The sequence below is a fragment of the Heterodontus francisci genome, chromosome 3 (genome assembly GCF_036365525.1).
Source record: "Heterodontus francisci isolate sHetFra1 chromosome 3, sHetFra1.hap1, whole genome shotgun sequence".
Lineage (NCBI taxonomy): Eukaryota > Metazoa > Chordata > Chondrichthyes > Heterodontiformes > Heterodontidae > Heterodontus > Heterodontus francisci.
The window spans coordinates 19,025,294-19,048,237 of NC_090373.1; the positions used below are offsets into that span (position 1 = coordinate 19,025,294).

The 22,944-nt window shown below is 39.6% G+C and overlaps 1 protein-coding gene across 4 annotated transcripts in view; it reads right to left on the minus strand.

The window, feature by feature from the left end:
• phf3 (PHD finger protein 3) overlaps positions 1-22,944 on the minus strand; it is a 170,302-nt gene that overhangs the window by 141,325 nt on the left and 6,033 nt on the right. The window contains exons 2-5 of one of the 4 annotated variants that reach the window (XM_068020143.1): positions 9,460-9,544; positions 7,047-7,153; positions 4,484-4,744; positions 984-1,145 (exon numbers count right to left, since the gene is read on the minus strand). In XM_068020143.1, the coding sequence (XP_067876244.1) occupies positions 984-1,145; positions 4,484-4,744; positions 7,047-7,113 (490 nt within the window). In that variant the 5' untranslated portion in view covers positions 7,114-7,153; positions 9,460-9,544. The remainder of the gene's footprint in view (positions 1-983; positions 1,146-4,483; positions 4,745-7,046; positions 7,154-9,459; positions 9,545-22,944) is intronic. The other 3 variants (XM_068020144.1, XM_068020145.1, XM_068020146.1) reach the window with 3 other exon arrangements.

Here is a 22,944-nt window from a genome sequence, read left to right on the forward strand (position 1 = left end):
ACAGTTAGCATCAATGCTCACGCCATATGCTAATGTTGGCCACTTGGGCAAGATAGCAGAAGGCAATGGGTCCCATATTTCAGCAAGTGAGTTATTTCAGGATAGGAGTGCAGAAAGTTAGCAAGAAAATAAAACTGAAATTTAGGAGAAAATACAACAGTTTTAGAGAATTCACCATGCACCTAAAGTTATGGGAAAGCTTTTAAATTTTGAGGTAGGTAAACCTGTAATATAAAACCTAGAAAGACTGGACCTTGAGGCACATTCCACTGCACTGGAATTCTGCTATAGCTCAAGTAAGCCTGCAACATGCCTTTCTGTATAAGGAATGCTATCTAAAAACATCTCAGTGCAGAGAAAGAAAAAATTGTAGAGGTGGTATTAAGGGATAGGAGTAAAAAGAAAGGTTTTGAGAAGACTTATGAAAACAGAAAGAGAAGAGGTGGGCACAATTTAAGGAGGAACTTCCATGATGCTGGGCATAATGAATAATCATTGAGCAGAATGGATTGCAGAGGATGCAATCATACTGCTCACCAAGAAACAAATGTAGCAATAAGATGCATAAAGGTTGGAAACAAGTAACAGACTGTTAGGAGTGATGGGAATGAGAAAGACTACAGAGTGCCTACATGAGGTTACAGAGAAATAAGATATTAGCATATCTTTAAAATAGACAAGGAAAAACAAAACTCCAATTCGTAGTTTAAAATCAAGTGCACAAGTCAATCTTCACATGTTAAATATAAAAAGAAACCGAAACAAGAACCATAACTAAAATAGATAGTATAAAATAGAAAATATAGCAATATCTCATGTGCATAATTCTAATTCCTAAAGTAATGAAGTACATTTCAATTTACAAATTTGAATATTTACCCAGACCTGAAGTCTTACATGTTGCATTAACATAAAAGTAGTCCTGAAAAAAGACTAAAGTCTAGTCACCATGAAAACATTAAAAAAAATTTGTGGCATCTTACCCTGGGCCAACAAACGTGGAGATTTGCGAGGTGACTGCGCAGCAGATTTTTGAGATTTACCCTTTGTTTTTCTGCTGGATAATTCTGACAAATCCTCTTCCTCCATAGTATCAAGGACACTTTCCTTTATGTCACTCTCATCAATGAGCTCAAGTTCAGCAACTGGAAAAACAAAAAGGAGAAATTCCTGTGTGACATATACTGCAGTAGCAAATACAATAGTCTTTTTAAAGCTATCCTTTCTGAATACTAAATTTACAATTGCAATCTATGATTGGCAATAAAACAGCAGCATGCACATTAACAAAACCTGTACTTATTCAGCACCTTACTGTACAAAAATATTGAAGACAATTTCATAGTTTACACAAAGTGACTCATCACCTCATCCAAGGCAAGTGCCAGCAAGAAATCCTGAATCTGCTTTAAGCTCCACAATTTTACTGCTATTAAAAGTTAGTATACTGAATTGCTGCAAAATGCTTGGCTGTTCTTAAAAGGGAGGCAGTTACCGATATCTGTATTTAAAATCTTTACATCTATATGCGCTGCCTGCCTATCTATAAAATATTACAGGAAAATCTGTCACTTGTCAACTTTACCATTATACATTCCTGTGTCCACATTTGTAATAGAAACTGCATATGTAAATTTTTCACACTAATTACACCTCTGCTGATGGCACTGCTAAGCGCCTCAGTTTTGTAGATCCTGGCTCCTCAGCCTACGCTGCAGAGAAACTCACGTGCCAAACAACTGCACTGCTTCCCAATTGCCAGTTTTATTATTTAATTAATATTTATGCATTAAAACATGATATAAATTTAAAGTGACAGAATATATGACATCAAAATTGGGACTGAATTACATTTGTATTCCCTGATTCAATTGCTTCCCCACCCTCTAGCCCCACTTCACCTGAAGACTATATTTGGTCTTGACTGAGTGTGCAATGTCACATAAGATCCAGTAATTACTAATATCTTAGAGACCTTGCCATTACTGTGTTTTATAGGAAGAACTGCTGATCATAGGCAGCAAGATGTAAACTTCCTTGTGTGACAGCAGGAAGTTCTACTCCAACACAAGTTGCTGCCCATGGAATCATGTTCTAAATCATGTCATATTGCAGGAGTTCTGCAACATACAACATCTGCTTTCAGACTCTACGCACAAGTCATAAAACACAGTAGCACACAGAAAGACATACCAGAAAATGCACATGTTCCCCATTGTAACATTCAGGAATTATGGTGCAACACGCCCCTTTTAGTACTAACGAGTCAGCTGCCATGTCTAAATGTAATAATGAATAAACCATCCAGGTAATAAATGGATCACAATCATAGACACAGACCATAAGGAATGCACTTGTCATTGCCTGGCAAGATCGCAAGAGAGCTTTTATCTTGGACAAGAATATGTTTTAGCCAGAGTTTTATGACAAAGCTCAAGAATGGTAACAATGCCCTTTCTAGACGATTTGATACTGTGAATATTTTGATGCTACCTAGCCCAACCACAAACAGCAATATATTTTCTGACCCCCCAAAAAAATCCCTCCTATTATTCACAGGCTGCTATGTTTTCAGGAAAGTTAACACACACTGCCAGACTGCCCATCTAAACCTTACAAACAAAGGTCATGGTCAAGGGCTCATTCCAGAGCAACAATACAGAGACATGGCACCCACTAACGCATTCTAACAGATGTCCACTCTTTCACTGGCTACAGCAACAGTTGTAACTTTACACTGTTCCAATACTTTTTCCAGTTTTCCCTCCTCCCTTTTCAAAAACTTAAATCAAGTTAGCTTAAATCAGCTAACTCAGCAATAACTGTAGCACCTTTCTGGTTTGTCAGATTCAGTTACTTATTGAGCCACTGGGATAACTCCTCCCAAGCTCCACTATTTAAGAATCAGAATACCTTCAAAGTTTGTTCTGTAACCATTTGACTCCTATTCATAACCAGTAATCCCTCACTCATGTTTATGCATTACAAGATTACATTTTTTAAAACTGTTACTCCAAACGTGGCATCTGGGAAAAGTGGAATCTCCAAAAATGTTGCAGTGATGCACAAAATCTTTAAATTTCCATATTTACAAGTCAGCAAGCCCATTTTGAAAAGGAACACAGAATGTGATCAAACCCTATTTTGTTGTGAGTACAGACTTTTAAAAAATTAGGTTAGAGAAAAAACATCTTTAAGATGTGCCAATTTTAATCGGTAATTCTCTAGCCCAAGGACTGCAGCAGTTTAAAAAAGGCCACGGCCTTCTCAAGGGCAATTAGGGCTGGGCAATAAATGCTGGCCTAGCCAGCGACACCCACAATCTGTGGATGAATATAAAAAATGACAACTAGTTATTTTCTAAACACATTTCAACATAAAAATACAGCCAGCCTTTTTTTTTCTTAAGAAAATTAAATTCTTCCCTATCGATAAATACACCTTTAACAAAATAATTTCCATCAAATATACTGGTCTTCTCAAATATGTCTAGAAGAGGTTAGGAAGAATAATAAAGCACTAGCCAAGAGTATAAAACTGTTTATAAAGTGAATTTTCTGTATTAACTGTGCACTTCCTTAATATTGGTTATACTCTGTATTAGCTCTATTACAAGCACAGTGGCATGTTTTATTCTGTGTATTCTTCAAACAAAATAATTCCCTTTAAAACTAGTAAATTATAGGCTTCTAGCACTTGAAAAACAGTAAATGATTGCTGAGTGGATTAAAATCAATTGCTGGCATGACTAATGAGTTACATTAAGGAACTATTTTAATCTAAATTACAGACTCAGATACTTTGAAGAAAGGCTAAATACAAGCTACTTTTACACTGCAATTTTAAACTCAACTACAAGACTATGAAATGACTGATTTTGTCACTGCCAGAAAATGTGTCACATGGCTCCACTGCAATAAAATACCCTTACAAAACATCTTTCCTACTGCTCAACTAACAATAACTGACTTGCTGTGATTATTTGCCTCCTCCCAAACCTACTGCCCGATATTAAATTCAACCCAACTCTATTAGGGTTCTACACTAAACCGTATAATTATATTAAATTCCAAGTTACCTTCGACACAATATAGAACTAAATTCAACATGCTTCAAGGGATGTACAACATAAAAATGGAAATAAACTTCCAACATGTCAACACAATGATAATTCACCAGGTTCTCCCAACATACCTGCTGGCTATAATAGCAGTTCTCTAATCTTGCATCCATCTATTTAGTTCCTTTTTTTTAAATCTCAACAGAGTAAAAGCAGATTTTTCCCAATGCAAAAGCAGTTAAACAATCCCATGAAGACCCAGAAGTGACTTGAGAGACTCTGGCACTGTTCAAGTGGCATTGTGTAAAGGAAGGCTTGGGGGGTGGGGGGAACCCTGTCCACCCATTCATACAAGTACTAAATGGCTACATTAGCCCACATTGCTTCTGCAGGCACAGGAGCCAAAAAGTAAGTCAGACCTACCTGTTGAGCAAGTTAGCTGAAAGTTGCCATCTTCATTATCTGAAAAGGGCAGGCTGAACTGTGCACTAGCAGATCCTAGCATAGGATCTTTGTCACTCAGCATGTTTCTTAAAGAACCTCCCAGGATGTCTGGTTCTGTGCCACAATCACAAACTTCACTTTCTAAGTTTGGCTCTAAAATCAGAGTGTCATCCAAGTGGTCGGTGGATATCAAGGGGTTAAATATATCAACAATATCCATGAAGACATCCACTCGGACTCCTGCACAGATAAAAAGCATGACATATTTCAGATATTAATTTCAGAGCATTCCTAGATCCTCCAACAGGGTTCAACATTTTCACTAGATTTATACTCACTAGCAAATTTTCTTTACAAGAATATGGTAAAACAAAGACTGAAAATCAGGATAACATAAAAGTTGAATAATGGAAGCCTAGCACTGATTTAGCAATTTCATTCAACACTTTACTTGGGATCGCAAGGCTAGTGGTAGTAAATAACCCAATGTTTGGCAGTCAGCAGCCATTGGGTTATATTCAAGCTTCGCTAGAAGCAGCTGCTTTTAGAGTGATTCTCCATGTCATTTCCACCCCATCTTTCCCTCCCTTGGTTCGATGGACCTACACACCTTCCCAGCCCTGATAGCAACAATGCCCGATAGCAATATTCCCAAACCTACGACCTCTTGAGCTGGCCCTAGGTGGAGCACAGGAGCAATTCATCAACAATTTACCAACTTCCTACGGCAGGGGCGGAAAAAGATCGCACCTCCTGCTCTAAGGCAAAAAGATTTGTAGTGATCAAGCAGCTTCTATACATCAAGGACATCAAGTAGGTGCAGATTTCATAGCCTAACAATACTCGCCTTCACTCACCATCAAACCTCCCATGTAAATAGTGGAAAATTAAGGAACACACATAAAGGGAACCATCACAAATGGAGCTATACCCCAACAATTTTTACAGGCGGACAAGTTGGTGAAAAAATAAAATGGAAATAGGAAATAAAATAGCAGAAATTCAGAACGGACTGAAAATAGAGGTAAGTTTTATTTCTTTAAAAAAATTACACTGTTGTGTCATACACAAAACTTTACGTTTTACACATGTATACTGCAAATGTGATTTTGTGTTACAAAGTTAAGAAAATCCCTATTGTTTCTCCTTTTGTTCAACAGATGTTTGATATGGCAAATATATTTGAAAATTTAAGTGTAAAATATGAATTAAAACAGTAAAAAGAGGCTGATATTACTTCTGGAAATAGCTTATCAAAATGCTTCACTATATTCAAAATGTAGTGATGGCACATCACTTCTTTCAGACCTAAGGCTGAACAAATGGATAAATCGGAGCATGCTCATCATCAAATGGAACTCGACGTTTCATGGAAGTGTGTATGAAAGTTACTGAAGTGTTAAATTATTAATTCATTGGCAGATAAGAAACTAGTCTGACAGCACATGCATGAATTTAAAAAATGACAGAGGAAACATTTGAATTTGTTACAATGCACAAGCACTGTTTAAGAAACAAAAATATTTACATTTAATTTTTACACCTTAAGGTAAAATGACATTACAGACGGTCACAAAAATTCAAATTAAATGTTTGTATTTCATTAGGTCATGTAAACTTTAGAATCATTTACATTTAAAGGCTAAGAAAAATGGGCATTTACTTCAAGCCATAGATGCTAAAATGTACAGTAATTTAGTCAAAAGTAGCTAACTTTTTCCCCCATACACTAGCAACAATGCCTCTTTATAAAATGCTTCAACTGGAGGGTTTGTCCACAGTAATTAAACCCAATCTACCCCGGTACAATTGCTAACATTTAGCCCTAGCTTATGCCAGATAACTCAGGCTCAGCCAAGCCAATTTTTTTTTCACCAATTCAAAGAAATTATATTGAAATACTTCAGAAACTTTCATCACTCCCCTGCCCCAAGATATCCCATGAGAATTCCCATCAAGCACCTTGCTCCAGTGCTTGTTACAAATTTCTCCCATTAAGCCCATGAATATTTCTGGTTTTTGCCAAACAAAACGTGAAATTCACACTCAAGGAGCCAGGCATTCCTCAGTGGAAGATCCTATTTCCAGGTAGCAAGGTTTCCTAGTTTAATCACCTCTCATTTGGATAATCACTAACATCATCAGCAAATATTATACACCCAGAACAATTACAATTCAGTATTTCAATTCCGACTACATGCCAAAATGCTCATTGACTTTTCTATTAAAGTTAGATCCTCAAGCTCTAATTCTGAACCTACATTACTTTATACTCAGCTTTTTTTAAATCAATTATCAGAAGCACTCCACTAGCTCAGTAGGGTCAATAAACAACATGGTATACTAAGACGTACAGAAACAAAGTACGTTCTATGCCTATCCTACACCGTTAAATCTCAGCAACCTTACAATTATCTTGTGTCCTTAGACTGGAGGGAAAAAACACACTGGAGGCCACAAATCCTACTCATCATTACCCAGCAACACTTGCAAGTATGTATACATTGGAAGGGAGGTTTGTGAAGAACAGAATCAGCCTCGCCTTGGTACTCCCACAATTGTAGTGTTCCGATAACTGAGTGGTCCCCACGCACATCATCGAGATTCATGCATTAAAATAGCTGGATGCAGTACTAGAAGATTCTGTGCCTGCAGAGTCAAAACAGTATGAGTCATCACCTTCGAGAAATTCATGGCAAGTGGGTAAGAGCGAGTGTCCACGCAAGCGTGTCAGGATCAGTACAGCTCAGCACAACCAAATTAATAGAAGTGGATAAAGTGATGGGAATACAAGGATTAAAAACTGGATTTTTTTCTGAACTGTGGCTCTGATCCTGTAGTTGAGGAATCAAGAATAAGGGATGCGAGTTCCGAAGAAGGGTCACTGACCCGAAACGTTAACTCTGCTGCTCTTTCCACAGATGCTGCCAGACCTGCTGAGTGGTTCCAGCATTTCTTGTTTTTATTTCAGATTTCCAGCATCCGCAGTATTTTGCTTTTATATAAGAATAAGGGATCATTCTTCAATACACAGTCAAATGCATGAGATTTAGAATAGGGGGCAGGAGAAAGTTCTTCAGAGTTGTGAGTTTGTAGAATTGAAGCAGTAACTACTAACATTCAAGATTAGGTTGGATAGGTGAATAAAGGAAGAGGCTGAAGAAATGTGGGAACAGAGAGGGTAAAAGTGATTAGGACTGTTTGCCCAAGTGAAGGGTAAACACACACATTGACTGGTTCAGCCAAATGGCCTATTTCCATGATGTAATTTCTAAGCGATGATCTTTCCGTTTAAGGTTTTTTACCAAATCACCATCACATTTGCTGAGTAAAAAGATGTATACAATACCAATTTCCTACTTTCATTCATAACCCAGCAACACATAGCTGTCAGAAACAAGCTTAACCAAGACAGTACAATGCAGTCATCATACATCCTTTCCAAAACAAAGGGTCAAGAACCTTGTTGAAGAAGTAGTTTTTCCCCATGAAGGTTTTGCTGACTTGTCTGCAGTTGCAAGCTATTTTAAGTTTCCTGCAATGCTTTACAGGACAGCAGGGACTGAGCAATCAAGTGCAGAATGAGACTGAAGGGTGTTTATACAAAACTACACCAACTTATATGCATCATTCTGAAATCAAAATTGATATACCTCCCCAAAGGTTCATTGTGAATGAACACAAATTAAGAGGAACAAAGAAAAACTAAACTGAAGGACAGCAGAGGTTCTCCAGCATCAAGGACAGGCTGAAAAATAAAAGCAGGGTGCCAAATAAAGAAAAAATACTGATCACTACATTTTCTAGCTTTATGAACCATTAACACTTCTTAAACAGACCCATGCCAATTCTAACATGCAGTAGATTGTTAACCAAATACTCCCCTTCGGTTGCTATTGCTGCTGACCAGCTGCAAGGTGAAACAAAAAAGGACAAAGTACAGTCAACTGCATTAAAGTCCAAATAAGCTCAGGATGCATTTTTGGGAGGAGGCACTGTTGATGTGTTAAGGTTCATGAATACAAGGCCCTTCAATATAGGGTGACGCTGTAACTACTAAACTCCAAATCAAAGTAGCAAAAACATGAGGAAACACTGCCAGAGGCAATCTGTTCAGCAAAATATGCTCCTACATATGAACACTGAAAATGAAGTTTGTTCAAGCAAACAGTGGTGAGGTCAATACAGCAACTTCATCAATGGACACTCTGATCCTGAGTCTAGAAATCCAAGCTCTATTACTGTATGCCCCAATGCGAGCATCAGCATCATCACCAGGATACGGCAGATGGCCAAACTAGTAACTGCTTTGATTTGCACTAATTGCTGTATTTGGTGGATGATGGCAAGAACAGAGTTAGATCAATGAAAATTTATAAGCAGCATTCCCCCTATTGGAAAGAGATAGATTGTTTATCATCTACAGCCATTAGAAGTATAGATCTATTGGAAGTATAGTTCCACAATAGGGAAAGAAATATAGGTAACTTCAGAGGCAATAATTCCACTGTTCCAGAAAGAACAAATAAAGTCTGCTTGCCACAGCCAATACTCTGGAATACGTTTGATGATTCCTCTATAGAACTGACAAGGCTCAGCAGTACCACAGATCAGGTGGGCATATTCACTGACCTCAGCGGCAAATGTTTTCTGTTTTATCAAAAAATCCTTGGGGATCCCCAACTGGAAAGACCTATTCTTAACGGCCAAATGAAAAACCCAAGAAGCCAATGACAGTAATGGAATCTTTCAAGACAGGAATGAAGGAATGAGGCTGCAGTACCTAACATCACAAGAGATGCTTCTATACAATGCTGTCTACACTACCTGGATGTCTAAATCAAAGAGCATCGTAGAGAAATGCTATCCCGAGGAACAGACAAACATAGGCATCTTGACCATTTGACCTCAACAGTTCTGCATGTAGGTTCAACACTGAATTTGGTTATTCTGACCTCAACACTTTGCCTTGTAGGTTCAACCCTGGTTGAATTCAGCTTTGCGTGTAGGTTCAACACTGGTTGAATTCAGCTATCCTTTCTGAAACAAGAGGAACAGAACAAACATTAACTACAATTTTTTTTCCAGAATAGTGAATCTTCAAAAGAGTGGTAAAAATACAAAATGACACAGTATTTTAAGAAAAACTGGAACGGGTTACACTACAGGTATGAAAAAGACTTTGCAGTATAGACAGATACAGCACAATTTTCAATGGAAATGGAGAATAATCAACCAAGCTTAACAGTAAACACTTCATATTTATACAATGTGATTCCAACCTAGTACCACATACATGCACCAATTCATTTGGAGGATTATTTCTGTATCAATGCTACTTTCCAAAGTTCCTTCTCACAAGCCACCAGTCAGCTCTCATTCAATTGCATAGTTGAGCGTGAGAGAGAATTTCTCCGATCACAAATCAAAACAAAATGCCACAAATCTCAACCCTACTTGAATTACTTTCTGTACATTCTGCTCTATGTTTCTTGCAAAACACTTGCAAAACAAGCTTCAGTGCACTTTCAGAGGTCAACTCACTCCTAAACAGCTATCAGGCAGGTTTGAAGACATGTCTCCTTGCTGTTTCTCGGACAGCTCCCTACCTACACTCACCATTAATGAGATCACTGGAGTGGCTGAGCAAGAAGAATGCTAGAGTATATCCAATAAGACTCAATAGTGGCACAAAACTGACAATTTTTAAAAAACTGGCAAAGTTTGTTGTTCTGTAATAGGGGAGGATATTTCAGTTTGTCAATTTTGTTAATTATGCATATCAATCACTCACAGAAGGGCGGCGCAGCGATTAGCACCGCAGCCTCACAGCTCCAGTGACCCGGGTTCAATTCTGGGTACTGCCTGTGTGGAGTTTGCAAGTTCTCCCTGTGTCTGCGTGGGTTTCCTGCGGGTGCTCCGGTTTCCTCCCACATGCCAAAGACTAGCAGGTTGATAGGTAAATTGGCCATTAGCAATTGCCCCTAGTATAGGTAGGTGGTAGGGAAGTATAGGGACAGATGGGGATGTGGTAGGAATATGGAATTAGTGTAGGATTAGTATAAATGGGTGGTTGATGGTCGGCACAGACTCGGTGGGCCGAAGGGCGTGTTTCAGTGCTGTATCTCTAACCTAAACTAAAAATAAACGTGCTTTTATTTTACCCAAAACAAGCCTTAACTTCAATCTTTAAAGAGTACTCTTTTACTGCACAAGCATGATTTTTTTTGATTTACCATACTAGCAATCCTCATGTGAACCTTTAGCCACTAAACATTTGCTCCATGTTACTCAAAAGATTTAATGTAGTCCTCATAACCAGATAGACAATGCTTTTATCCCACTCTGATCATTAGAAAGAATAAATCGAACATACTCTTAATGCATCCAAGAGAGCACAGCATTACTTTGGAGATGTTTCAGAAAATCATAATTAATTAAAACTGTGATGAGAACAGAGAAGCAACATCATAGTAATCTAAAAATGTACTTGAATCTTTATTTAGCCATATAGGCTATTAATGTTTCCCACAGTATTTTAAATTGAAGGAATTGGCTCCGTTAAAATTAAGCAAGTTTACCCAGTGAGATGAGCTATAGAGAGGTCCATATGGTGTTAGATCAGCCATGATCACACTGAATGATTGAACAGTCTCAAGGATCTACTCCTGTTCCTATACTACTATCATTTAATCCATGCCGAGTTAGCTGGCCTCAAAGTGAGGAACTTTCAGGGATGAAAATTGGCACATAAAACAAATTCACTGGTATAATTACTGACAGCATTTTCCAACAACTTCAGAAATCGTAAGTTTCATGGAATGATGTAACTGGTTAACCTGCTCCCAGCCCAGACTAACAAAATGGATGGATTTCAGTTCTCAAGGATCCCAAATAAAATGTTTGTAAGCCCACAATTCACTACAATCCAAATCAATGAATTGGAGGACTGACTCAAATAGGTATGGTTTTACTCTGTGCCTGGTCATTCTAATTCTTAAAGAATGATATTTGCAGAGTGTCAAAAGTAGTCAATTTAATTTATTCTGCAGCACTATCATCTCCGCCCAACTCCCAACAACAATAATACTCATCAAAAATGTAAATAACCACAGTGTTATGCTAAACATACAAGGCAACAGAACTACGCAGCTAGGTCGAATCCAAATTTTTAGACTTGGCTACAAGAGAAACAGAACAAGTTAATAAAATGTCTATTAAAATCTTCAGTTAAGCATAATTTGTAGATTATTCGAGTTTGGTTTATGGATTTATGTTCCAACTCAATGTTCCATATTGTGCATATACTTTAAGAAACAGAGGATGATGTGAAATCAAAACATTGAAATAAAATTGTTTCTAACTGGAGACTGCTCAATAACGATAAATTTTATGTATTAACACTAAATGGTAACCTTCCCCACCATTCGACATTGATAAGGACTGCCTCTCTGCAGGCTGATTGCTCTGAAAGCTCCAGACAGGAACAGAGATTCACTATTTATTGGTTCGTTCAGTTATACAACATTCTAACATCCATTTGTGGAGAGGTAGACCAAATTGTACTTTAAAAACTGGGCTTAGGTTTTAGTCATTGGGAACAACTCTGGAGTGCAGTTATCTATAATTAATTTTTAATTATTATAATGTGCAAATTCAAATATATATTTTAAAACTCCATAAAATTATCCTGCCCCTTTTTCTGATTGGCAAGAGAGCAATTGTTGGAGAACAGTGATTGGATAAAGTATCTATCAAGCATCCACAGGTGTTGTCAAACTTCACACCAAGAACAAACAGACTGCAACGAGAAGCAGGCAAACCCATCTCACTGATAACTAAGTAAATACCTGTTTTCTTAAAAGCATTATTAAAATACTTTACATTCAGCATGAATTATTATAAGTGCTATATAGTACTATAATTTAGATAGGGCTGTTCATGGTTACTAATCCATTTGAAAAAAGATCCTTCAATCAAAAATATTTGAGGATCACTTATAAACAAGTTACCAGCAGCAGCAAAGAAGCAATGTGTTACTGGTCAGGTTTCTTTCAACAGATAAAGCTTTTTAAAAAAGAAAGCAAGGTACAATGTCATACTTAAACATTTTTATAGAGCATTAAAAGTTCTTGACACAAAACATACTGACCACTGGCAAACGAAAAGCTAACAGCAAATTCACATCTTCACATCTTCAACTAAAGTTTGTTGCCGAAAACATGTTATTAATGTGTAAGTCATTCAGTAACTTGTGGCAAGGAGAATCTACTCAACTGCAAGTCACCAAGGGTTGCTGGACATTTTGGGTCACTGCTGTTAGCCTCACAAAAACAGTAGCTCATGAGCATTGCTGCATTTGCACACTAATTGCCAATAAAATCACCAAAGGGGGGCTGGGGTGGGTGGGGGTGTGGATTGTGGGGGGGGCATAACAAGAGTGGACGTCTGAGAGCAGAACCCAGTGACCAAAAGCATCAGGATTAAAAGGAGTGGGAGTAGTGACAGAGTAAAAAAGTAATCAGGTAGTGATGTCACTGGAAAGCAGGTAATTGAGTATGTTTTTTTTTGCTCTTTAAGCTGGGGCAGAGGTTTAAACCAAGCACTGAGAAAATATAACCATTACATTATGAATAACAAACTTGTTAGTTAAACTAAAAATAGAGCGAGTCAAAAAATTAACTAAACATATAATACAGCATTAGATAGGAATGGCAGGGCAGGTGGTGTGTCATAACTACATCAGGTGGGAGTTGGTGGAGACCAGAGATCCTGAGCAACCACACAGATGGTGTGTGCCTGCATCTCAAAACCTCACAATTGTTGGAGCACAGAAGGAGGCCATTCAACTTATCATGTCTGCACCAGCTATCTGAATGAACAATTCACTCAGTGCCACTCCCCCGCCTTCTCCCAGTAACCCTGCAAATTCTTCCTTTTCAGGTAACTATCCAATTCCCTTTTGAATGTCTCGATTGAACCTGCCTCCACCACAGTCTCTGGCAGTGCATTCCAGATCCTAACGATTCGGTGCATTAAAACGTTTTTCATGTCACCATTGCTTCTTTTGCCAATTACCTTAAATCAGTGCCCTCTCATTCTTTATCCTTTCACAAGCGGGAACAGATTTTTTCCTATCTACTTCGGCCTGACCCCTCATGATTTTGAAAACCTCTATCAAATCTCCTTTCAGCCTTCTCTTATCCAAGTAAAACAGTCCCAACTTCTCCAATCTATCCTCATAAATGAAGTTCCTTATCCCTGGAACCATTCTTGTGAATCCTTTCTACACTCTCTCCAATGCCTTCACATCTTTCTGAACTGGACACAATACTCCCATTGAGGCCGAACAAATGTTATATACAAGTTTAACATAACCTCATTGCTCTTGTGCTCTATGCCCCCATTAATAAAGCTTAGGATACTGTATGCTTTATTAACGACTTTCTCAACCTGAGGAAATTCAGCTCAGTCTGTTCGGCTGGAGTCTGAGTTGCAGACATTCTGATGTAGGAGGGAAGGGTTTCATGCAGCGAGTGGTTAAAGTCTGGAATGCATTACCTGATAGTGTGGTGGAGGCAGGTTCAATTGAAGTATTCAAAAGAGAATTAGACTGTTATTTGAAAAGGATGACTGTGCAGGGTTATGAGGAGACAGCAGGGGAATGACACTAAGTGAATTGCTCGTTCAGAGAGCCAGTGCAGACACGATGGGCCCAATGGCCTCCTTCTGCACTGTAACAATTCTGTGATACAGGAGGCAGTCACACCTTTTAGGATTGATGGTTGGTATGGTCAGCGGTCAGAGACAGGAGGGTGTAACAGGCACACAAGGGTCCTCCAGGTGCAGTGCTGGAGGTTCCTCAGTCTTTGCCCTTATCCAGCAGGTACAAGGTTCTTGCTGCCTTTGTGAATGAGGGTAAAGTCTGCAGGATGGATGAGCAAACTGACCATGTCAACCTAGTACAAGAGGCCATTCAAGTGGGGGGTCAAAAGCTAGTGAAAAGGAAATTGGTAGCAGTATGCAACAGTATAGAGGGGGATAGAGAATGTTCTGTTGAGTGTTACCAGCTTTTCTTGTTTTTATTTCAGATTTCCAGCATCCGCAGTATTTTGCTTTTAAAAGAAGATTAAAGTCTTTGCTGGTACAGAAATATGGGACGCAAGGGTTTCAATTCATGGGACACTGGCACCTAGGTACTGTGAATATGAGGAAGGCGTTCCATTGGGACTGGCTCCACTTGAACCAGGCTGGGACCAGTGTCCTGGTGGCTCAAATAACTAGGGTAGCAGACAGGGCTCTAAACTAATGAAGGGACTTGGGAGGATTCAGGAAAGCATAAATTCAAATGTAGTAAGAGAAATGTCAGGGCTGTCGAGCAGAATAGAAATTTGGGGAAACATAAGCAGAGTGGGTCAAGAAAGAACAGAGAGCTCAACAAAAGTAAAAGTGCATTAGTGACTATGGTGACATCAGGGAAAACTATAAAATAGTTAAGCTGAAGGCACATATCTGAAAGTGCAAAACATTAACAAATTAGATGAATTAATAGCACAGGTAGAAATGAATAGGCTTGATCTAATAGCCATTACAGAGTAGTGGTTGCAGAATGATCAAGGTTGGGAACTAAATATTCCAGAATACTTGATTTTTAGAAGAGATAGGCAAAATGGAAAAGGAGAGGGGATAGCCCTGATCATAAAATATGGAATAAAAAACAGTAAAGAGAAAGATTCTTAGCTCAGAAAATCATAATGCAGAATGATTTGGGGTAGAGCTAAGAAACAACGAAGGGTAGAAAACACTGGTGGGAGTATTTTATAAGCTCTCTAACATTACAGGGTCAGGCAGAGTATAAATCAGGAAATTAAAGGTGCATATAACAAGGATAATACAGCACTCATGGGGGTCTTCACATAGATTGAGCAAACCAAATTTGCAGCAAGTGTGGAGGATGAGTTTGTGGAATGCATTCAAGATAGTTTTCTAGATCAGTAAGCCAAGGAACCAACTACAGAACCGGCTATTTGAGATCTAATATTATGTAGAGAGACAGGGTTAATTAATAAACTTATAGTAAAGGAGCCTCTGGGGAAGAGTAATAACACAATGAGTTTGAGAATGATTTAGTTAAGTCTGAAACGAGGGTCTTAAATCTGAACAAAGCAAACTACACCAGTTTGAAAGACAAGTTGCCGAAGGGAGATTAGGAAGCAAGATTAAAAGACAGAATAGTACATAAGCAATGGCAAATGCTGTAAGATTTAATTCATAATTTGCAATAAATATACATCCCCTTAAGGAATAAAAACTCCACAGGAAAAGTGGCCCAACCATGGCTAAAAAGACGTTGAAGATATTATTAAAGGAAATGGCTTAGAATGTTGCCAAAAGAGTAGCAAGCCTGAGCAGATGAATGCGTGGCTGAAGAGATGGTGCAGGAGGGAGAGCTTTCGTTTCCTGGATCACTGGGTCTGTTTCTGGTGAAGGTGGGACCTGTACAAGTCGGACAGGTTGCATCTGAACCAGAACGGGACCAACATCCTTGCAGGGAGGTTTGCTAGTGCTGTTGGGGGGAGTTTAAACTAATTTGGCAGGCGGATGGGATACAGAGTGGAGGTACAGTAGGGGGTTCGGCACAGCCAAATATAGAAGAGAAAGTAAGTCAGTCTGGAAGGCAGAACAAATATAGACCTGTTAAGGCACAAGCAAATAATGCAATAAAATAAAAGCAAAATACTGCAGATGCTAGAAATCTGAAATAAAAACAAGAAATGCTGGAAATACTCAGCAGGTCTGGCAGCATCTGCGGAGAGAGAAGCAGAGTTAACGTTTCAGGTCAGTGACCCCTCATCAGATCTGCCAGGAGTACAGAAGGTGTAGGGGGGGTACTTAAAAAGGTTGGGAACGTGTAATTACAAAAAGTAATTAGAACGAAGAGGGGGCATGAAAAAAACACTGGTGGGCAAGATAAAGGAAAATTCCAAGGCATTTTATAAGGGCAAGAGGTTAACCAGGGAAAGCGTAGGACCCATTAGGGACCAAAGCGGCAATCTGCATGTAGAGCCAGAGGACGTAGGTGAGGTTTTAAATGATTACTTTTCATCTGTGTTCACTATGGAGAAGGACGATGTAGGTGTAGAGATCAGGGAGGGGGATTGTGATATACTTGAACAAATTAGCATTGAAAGGGAGGAGGTATTAGCAGTTTCAGCGGGCTTAAAAGTGGATAAAGCCCCAGGCCCAGATGAGATGTATCCCAGGCTGCAATGTGAGGCAAGGGAAGAGATTGCAGGGGCTCTGACACAAATTTTCAAATCCTCTCTGGCCTCAGGAGAGGTACCAGAGGACTGGAGGACAGTGAATGTAGTATCATTATTCAAGAAGGGTAGCAGGGATAAACCAGGTAATTACAGGCCAGTGAGTCTAACATCAGTGGAAAAAATTCTGAGGGACAGGATTAATCTCCACTTGGAGAGGCAGGAATTAATCAAGGATAGTCAGCATGGCTTTGTCAGGCAGAGATCATGTCTAACAAATTTGATTGAATTTTTTGAGGTGGTGACTAGGTGTGTAGATGAGGATAAAGCAATTGATGCAGTCTATATGGACTTCAGTAAGGCTTTTGATAAGGTCCTGTATGGGAGATTGGTTAAGAGGTAAGAGCAGATGGGATTCAGGGCAATTTGGCAAATTGGATCCAAAGTTGGCTTAGTGGCCAGAGGCAGAGGATGATGGTCGAGGATTGTTTTTGTGATTGGAAGCCTGTGACTAGTGGTGTACCACAGGGATCGGTGCTGGGACCCTTACTGTTTGTAGTGTACATTAATGACTTAAGCATACATATAGAAGGTATGATCAGGAAGTTCGCAGATGACACCAAAATTGGTGGTATCATAAATAGTAAGGAGGAAAGCTTTAAGATTACAGGATGATATAGATGGGCAGAGGGTGGCAAATGGAATTTAATCCTGAGAAGTGTGAGTTGATGCATTTTAGGAGGTCTAACAAGGCAACGGAACATACAATGGATGGTAGGACCTTAGGAGGTACAGAGGTACCTTGGTGTACTTGTCCATAGATCACTGAAGGCAGCGGCACAGGTGGATAAGGTGGTTAGGAAGGCATATGGGATACTTGCCTTTATTAGCCGAGGCACAGAATATAAGAACAGGGAGGTCATGATGGAGCTGTATAAAACGCTAGTTCGGCCACAGCTGGAGTACTGTGTACAGTTCTGGTCGCCACACTATAGGAAGGATGTGATTGCACTGGAGATGGTGCAGAGGGGATTCACCAGGATGTTGCCTGGGCTGGAGCATTTCAGCTACGAAGAGAGACTAGATAGGCTAGGGTTGTTTTCCTTACAGCAGAGAAGGCTGAGGGGGAACCTGATTGAGGTATACAAAATTATGAGGGGCATAGATAGGCAGAAACTTTTTCCCTTAGCAGAGGCGTCAATAACCAGGCAGCATAGATTTAAAGAGGATTTGAGGAAAAAAAATTTCACCCAGAGGGTGGTTGGAATCTGGAACACACTGCCTGAAGTGGTGGTAGAGGCAGGAACACTCACAACATTTATGAAGTATTTGGATGAGCACTTGAAACGCCATAGCATACAAGACTACGGGCCAAGTGCTGGAAAATGGAATGAGAATAGATAAGTGCTTGATGGTCGTAATGGGCACGATGGGCCGAAGGGCCTGTTTCTGTGCTGTATAAGTCTATGACAATTGGGAAGATTTTAGAATTCAGCAAAGGATGACCAAGAAAGAGAAAACAGAATGACTATAAGCTAGCATACAACATAAAAGCAGATAGTAAAAGCTTCTATAGTATGTAAAAATAGATTAGCTAAAGTAAACTTAACTCCCTTAGGAGGCAGAGACAGGAGAAATTATAAATGGAGAATAATGAGATGACAGAGACCTTAAATGAATACTTTGTATCTGTCATCACAGACAAACCAAGGGTTTAGTAAGAATGAGGAACTTAGAGGAATTAGTAAAGAAATAGTACTGGAAAAATTAATTGGATTAAAAAAAGCGGACAAATCCTCTGGACCCTATTATCTGCATCCTCAAGTTTTAAAAGTGGTGGCTATAGAGATAGTGGATGCATTGGTTTTGATCTTCTAGAATTCCTTAGAATCCAGAACAGTCCCCATAAATTGCAAGGTAGCTAACAAAACCCTACTGTTCAAGAAGGATAGAGAAAACAGGGAACTATAGGCCAGTTAGCCTGAAAATCAGTAATCAGGAAAATGCTAGAATATCTTATTAGGGAAATGATAACAGGGCACTTGGAAAATCATATGATTGGGCAGAATCAACACAGATTTATGAAAGGTAAATCGTTCAGTGTTTAACAAATCTGTTAAGAGTTTTTTGAGGTAGAAAGTGAAGGCGCATGGGGTCCAAGGTGTACTAGCTAGATGGATAAAGAACTGGCTGGGCAACAGGAGACAGAGAGTAGCAGTAGAAGGGAGTTTCTCAAAATGGAGACGTGTGACCAGTGGTGTTCCACAGGGATCCGTGCTGGGACCACTGTTGTTTGTGATATACATTAATGATTTGGAGGAAAGTATAGGTGGACTGATTAGCAAGTTTGCAGACGACACTAAGATTGGTGGAGTAGCAGATAGTGAAGGGGACTGTCAGAGAATACAGCAGAATATAGATAGATTGGAGAGTTGGGCAGAGAAATGGCAGATGGAGTTCAATCAGGGAAAATGCGAGGTGATGCATTTTGGAAGATCCAATTCAAGAGTGAACTATACAGTAATGGAAAAGTCCTGGGGAAAATTGATGTCGAGAGAGATTTGGGTGTTCAGGTCCACTGTTCCCTGAAGGTGGCAACGCAGGTCAATAGAGTGGTCAAGAAGGCATACGGCATGCTTTCCTTCATCGGATGGGGTATTGGGTACAAGAGTTGGCAGGTCATGTTACAGTTGTATAGGACTTTGGTTCGGCCACATTTGGAATACTGCGTGCAGTTCTGGTCGCCACATTACCAAAAGGATGTGGATGCTTTGGAGAGGGCGCAGAGGAGGTTCACCAGGATGTTGCCTGGTATGGAGGGCGTTAGCTATGAAGAGAGGTTGAGCAGATTAGGATTATTTTCATTAGAAAGACGGAGGTTGAGGGGGGACCTGACTGAGGTGTACAAAATCATGAGAGGTATAGACAGGGTGGATAGCAAGAGGCTTTTTCCCCCAGAGTGGGGGATTCAATTACTAGAGGACACGAGTTCAAAGTGAAAGGGGAAAAGTTTAGGGGGGATATGCGTGGAAAGTTCTTTACGCAGAGGGTGGTGGGTGCCTGGAACGCGTTGCCAGCGGAGGTGGTAGATGCGGGCACGATGGCGTCTTTTAAGATGTATCTAGACAGATACATGAATGGGCAGTAAGAAAAGAGATACAGACCCTTAGAAAATAGGCGACATGTTTAGATAGAGGATCTGGATCGGCGCAGGCTTGGAGGGCCGAAGGGCCTGTTCCTATGCTGTAATTTTCTTTTTCTTTGTAGTAACTTGTAGGGCAGGTAAGGGGTAACCAGTCGATAGAGCGCATTTGGATTTTCAAAAAATTCAATAAGGAGCAACTTAAGAGGTTATCAAGCAAAAGTAGGGCTCGTGGGAATGGGGCCAACAGCATAAATTGAGGATTGGTTAATAGACAGAAAATAGTAGGAATAAACAGGTCACTTTCATGTTGGCAGGCTTTAACTAGTGGGGTACCTCAAGGTTCAGTGCTTGAACCACAGATATATCAATGACATAGATGATAGGACCAAGTGTAACGCATCCTGTTTGCTGACACTGCAAAGTTAGGTGGGAAAGTAAGCTGTGAGGACAACGCAAAGAGGCTACAAAAAGAGGTTAAGTGAGTGGGCGAGAACATAGCAGATGGAATATAATGCTGAGAAGTGTGAAGTTACCCATTTTGGTAGTGTCATGCAAGGAATGAAATGGAAGAATTATGAATTTTAAAAGTCAACTGCTAAACAAATTCACAAGAACATGGATACATACAACCGCCAAAATGAAGTAGCGATCACGTGACTCCTCCTGTACTGGAAATAAACTTGTCTGCCAAGATGGAACTCATTAACATCACAGAATTACAGAATTGTTACAGCGCAGAAGGGGGCCATTCAGCCTATCCTCATCTGAAATAGCTCTGGGGAGAACCCCTTTGAAACTGAAAGGAGCACTATTGCACATTAGTAATTCTTATTGACATGAATGGATTAACAAAGGATGTTGGAGACAGTCTGACTCACAGCCAAAACCAGGATGAATGGGTGTGAAATAGCAACATTATAACAGAATAGTACCCATGCAAACATTTATCGATAGCCATGGTTATCATATCCTAGTCCATTGTGTGGTTGCAACAGGGGAGAGGACCATGTGTCTCCTACAGAAACGCAAATGTGATGGAATTTTACCTTAAAAGGTAGCCCTCTGAAGAGAGGAGAGCCAACACCTTCAGAAAGCAGTCCATCCAGAGGCTGGGGAAAGAGATCCAGCCAAGCAAGAAGCCCTGCTGCCAATTCTACACTTTAACTTGCTGCAGCAGGGAACTGAAAGTGACCACCAAAAATCTACAATACCGCAACACATTCCAGACTACAAACCTAGGCTTGCACCTTTAAAAGAGACTGTCCACCTTAGAAGATTCAACAGATTTACCGTAAACCATGAACACCTACCTACCTCACTTTGAACTACATCCTACCCTTTTCTCTCTATTTATTCTTATGTATGTGAGTCAGGTTGCGATCATTTCAGAAATTGTGTAAAATAAATAGCTTTTTTTAAACTGATCATTTGTCTGTTTATTGACTCTAAAAAGCACTCAGGGACTAAATCACCATTTTTAACAAAACACAACTGCGGTCAGTTGGGAGGTGAGCAGTGGGAACCACCCACACCCCTTCCACCTGTCCTTAACAGTAAGAAAAATAGAAAAGAATATTTTTAAAATTGAGACTAGGAAATATTGGAATTCAGAGGGACCTGGCTGGCCTTGAATACAAATAATAGAAAAAGTTAACATGCAGGTACAGCAAGCAATTAGGAAAGCAAATGGTATGTTAGCCTTTATGAAAGGGATTGAAATAATAGAATAAAGAAGTCTTATTGCAATAATATATGGCTTTGGTGAGACCATACCTGGACTCGTGTACAATTTGGTCTCCTTTATCCAAGGAAGGATATACTTGTTCGAGAGGGAGTGTAATAAAAGTTCACCAGACTGGCTGTTGAGATGAGAGGATTGCCCTATGAGAGACTGAGTGGGTTAAACTTATATTCTTTGGAGTTCAGAAGAATGAGGTGATCTCAATGAAACACAAAATTCTTAAGGGGCTTGATAAGATAGATGCTGAGAGGATGTTTCGCCTGGCTGGGGAGTCTTGAACAAAGGGTCACAGTCTCAGAATCATGGGTTGTGAATTTTTGGAATTCTCTACCCCAGAGGAGGTATGAATGCTCAGTCATACAGTAGATTCAAAAGTCAGAAATCGAGAAATTTTTGGATGCTAAGGGAATCAAGGGATATGGGGATAGTGCAGGAAGGTGAAGTTGAGGTAGATCAGCCAAGATCTTACTGAATAGTAAGGCAGGCTTGAAGGGCTGAATGGCCTCCTGTCTTTCCTATTTCTCATGTTCTTATCTTAATATTGCGATGAAAACCACACCTGCCAAGAATGAGGCATATTACTTTCGTCATATGGAACATGAATTTTAAACTGTTGCTGGACTGAAAAGATGACTTGTTTAAAGAGATCACAGCAGTAGCTGAAAACATACTGTTCATTTGCATTCTGGGAGACAGTTGCCTGTAGAAAACAATGGAACTGCTCCCTGGTTCAATTAATCAGATAGATTTTGACTGAAAGACATCGAGTGTGTGAAAAGCTAGCGTTCCAGACCCCCTACTGAGGATGTAGACTGAGATTGAAAGAATCCACAAACAAGCCAGCTGGGGAGCTAGTCACTTGACTGGCCTGCTGGCCCAGGTATGTTTCGAATTGTGTTCAAAGAACAGTTTGAGGTCAGACTGCAACTGAACTTGAAGGAAGACAGCATCTCCCCGTCTCACACAAAAATAAACTACAATTGGATTTCAAGAAGCCAGAACACCATCAAAACAAGTTTGAAAGTATACTGGGCCCCAACCATATGGCAAGATCAAACTGCTATCAAAGACCTTACATCAAACTCAAAAGACAGTAATGAACTCCAGCTATTGCTTCAAACCTTTCCCTTTGATTCTTTCTCCTTTTCTGTCTCTATCTGCATGTGTTTATTGCGTGTGCATGCTAGCATGGTCGTGTCGCATATTATTAGTAGTTTTAACCGACTTACAGAGTTTTAAGGTTAATAAACTTATACCTTTCTTGTTTAAATCTAAGAAAACCTGTCTGGTTGAT